The sequence below is a fragment of the Otolemur garnettii genome, unplaced genomic scaffold (assembly GCF_000181295.1).
Source record: "Otolemur garnettii isolate 467f Iridium unplaced genomic scaffold, OtoGar3 scaffold00021, whole genome shotgun sequence".
Taxonomy (NCBI): Eukaryota; Metazoa; Chordata; class Mammalia; order Primates; family Galagidae; genus Otolemur; species Otolemur garnettii.
The window spans coordinates 10,945,237-10,947,482 of NW_003852416.1; the positions used below are offsets into that span (position 1 = coordinate 10,945,237).

Below are 2,246 nucleotides of genomic sequence, written 5' to 3' on the forward strand. Positions count from 1 at the left end.
AAAAAAAAAAAAAAAAAAATATATATATATATATATATATATGTATACATTTCCACTCCAACCCCTCTCTTGCTATTGCAAAATTACAACCACTTAGGCAATATAGGATAGAGTACCCTTCAGATTTGTAGGCATGTGAGAGAACCTTTGCTCTTAATAAACCTGTCTCCTAAATTCCCCTTTCCTCCCAACTAAGGAGTTCAAATTTTTCAACAAGTATTCCTTGTATGTGGGTCATTATGAAAGTTCTGAAATACACAAAAATCAAGCAACATAAAATCCATGCAGATATAAACAAATGAAGACCTCCCACCAACCCTGAGAAGTCAAGCAAATTGAAACTTGCACAAGTGAAATCAGAAAGGATGCTCCTGTGTTTCTTGTCAGTGAAATAATGGACCATAATACAGTCTGTCTCCAAACTTACATAGTGACCTCTATATAGTCTAATTCTATTAAAAGGTTTTTCTTCCCTTCTTAATAATTTAAGAGGTATTATTATACTTAAATGAATTTTATCTTTGGAAATGATTTTCAAAGCTCTATTTACTGACTTCAAATTGACAATAGTGTTTGTTGAGCCTCAAGTTTTTTATACCCCTCCATCCTTTATAAGAGCTTAGAAAACATTTTTTAAAAGTTAGAACAGAAAGATGAACAATCTTCCAAAATAATACAACTATTCTACTGCATCATATGCATTTTTAACATGTGCACCTATAACATGTGTCTACTGCATTCAAGTTTAAAAAGCACTTTCATATGAATTACCTCATTTGATTTTCACAACCCATTGAAGGTAGGGTAAATATCTCCATTTTTAAAATAAAAACAATAATGTGAGAGGTTAAGTTTTTGGCTTACTCTCACAGAGCTTAGCCACTGGGACTCAGACCTTTATACACTATATATCAGTGATTTTCCACCAGTGCACTGGGTTTGCTTTGAGAAGATCTTAGGCGTGCCAAGAAAATTTTTAAAGATCATTAAATTATTTCTGAAAAAGTTCAAAGCACAGAAAGTATATTCCTTTTTTAACTTTTTTTTTGATCAACATATTTTATTTATTTATTTTTTTTGGAGACAGAGTTTTATTATGTCACCCTCAATAGAGTGCCATGGCATCATAGCTCACAGCAACCCCAAACTCTCTCTTGCCTCAGTCTCCCAAGCAGCCGAGACTACAGGTGCCTGCCACAATGCCCGGCTATTTTTGTTATTGTTGTTGTTACAGTTGTCATTGTTATTTTAGCAGGCCCAAGCTGGGTTCAAGCCCAGCTGCCTTGGTGTACGTGGCCAGCACCCTAACCACTGAGCTATGTTGAGCCTGATCAACATAATTTAAGTGTGCCGTGGAACTTCAACTACAGGGTTTAAGTGTGCCGTAAAAGGTTGAAAAACACTGCTCTATACTAAAATGCAACACTGTATAAACTATTAAGTATCATGCAGACACCACCTCAGAAAAACAGTGATTTTAATAAATTATCTTAGGATAAATCTATCTTAATAGAATTCAAAAAACAATACCTACCATAAAAAAAGTTACTTTTTCCAGATCCATTTCTGCCCACTACAAAATTTCAAGAAGTACAAGTTATTTTATATAAAAACCAATAGAAATAAACATTTTAAATCCCATTTTCTAATACATCATACTATTTGAAATTAAATGCAACAGAATATTGAACCAATAACAAAAAGCTTTAATCACTATGTGATTAGAATAGGCGTTGTATAGTTTTTTCTTTAAAGGTATTTAATTATTAATTCTTTTGCTCTTTCCCAATAGTTTAATTTTAACTAAAAGGAATAAAAAAAAAAACTGATCATAATTTGTTATCATTACAATGGATGTATAATCCCACTTTAATTATATACGCTATTTTTTATTAATTTCAAGATTCATATACTGCTAATATTCTAAAATATTTAATTATCTTAAATTCTCAAACTGTCCTCATGTTAAACTGTTTATTATCAACCCTATCTATCATATATAGTCTCACAGAACTACATAAGCATGGATAATTGTAAGGTACTTTCTTTACTATCTAAATTTAGATATAAGAAATTCTATACATAAGTAGATATCAAATGCTTTGATTTATTTGTTGAGTGAAATTTTCAGTGTTAAGAGTGATAAATAATTGTATCAATCTCTCAATCTTGGCTTGGCGCCTGTGGCTCAAGCAGCTAAGGCGCCAGCCACATACACCTAAGGTGGGGGGTTCGAATCCCCAGCC

General features: G+C 32.2%; 1 protein-coding gene across 1 annotated transcript in view; it reads right to left on the reverse strand.

Moving 5' to 3' along the window:
* Window positions 1-2,246, reverse strand: part of SMC3 (structural maintenance of chromosomes 3) — a 49,387-nt gene that overhangs the window by 39,179 nt on the left and 7,962 nt on the right. The window contains exon 3 of the mRNA XM_023511679.1: window positions 1,535-1,573. Within this exon, the coding sequence (XP_023367447.1) occupies window positions 1,535-1,573 (39 nt within the window). The remainder of the gene's footprint in view (window positions 1-1,534; window positions 1,574-2,246) is intronic.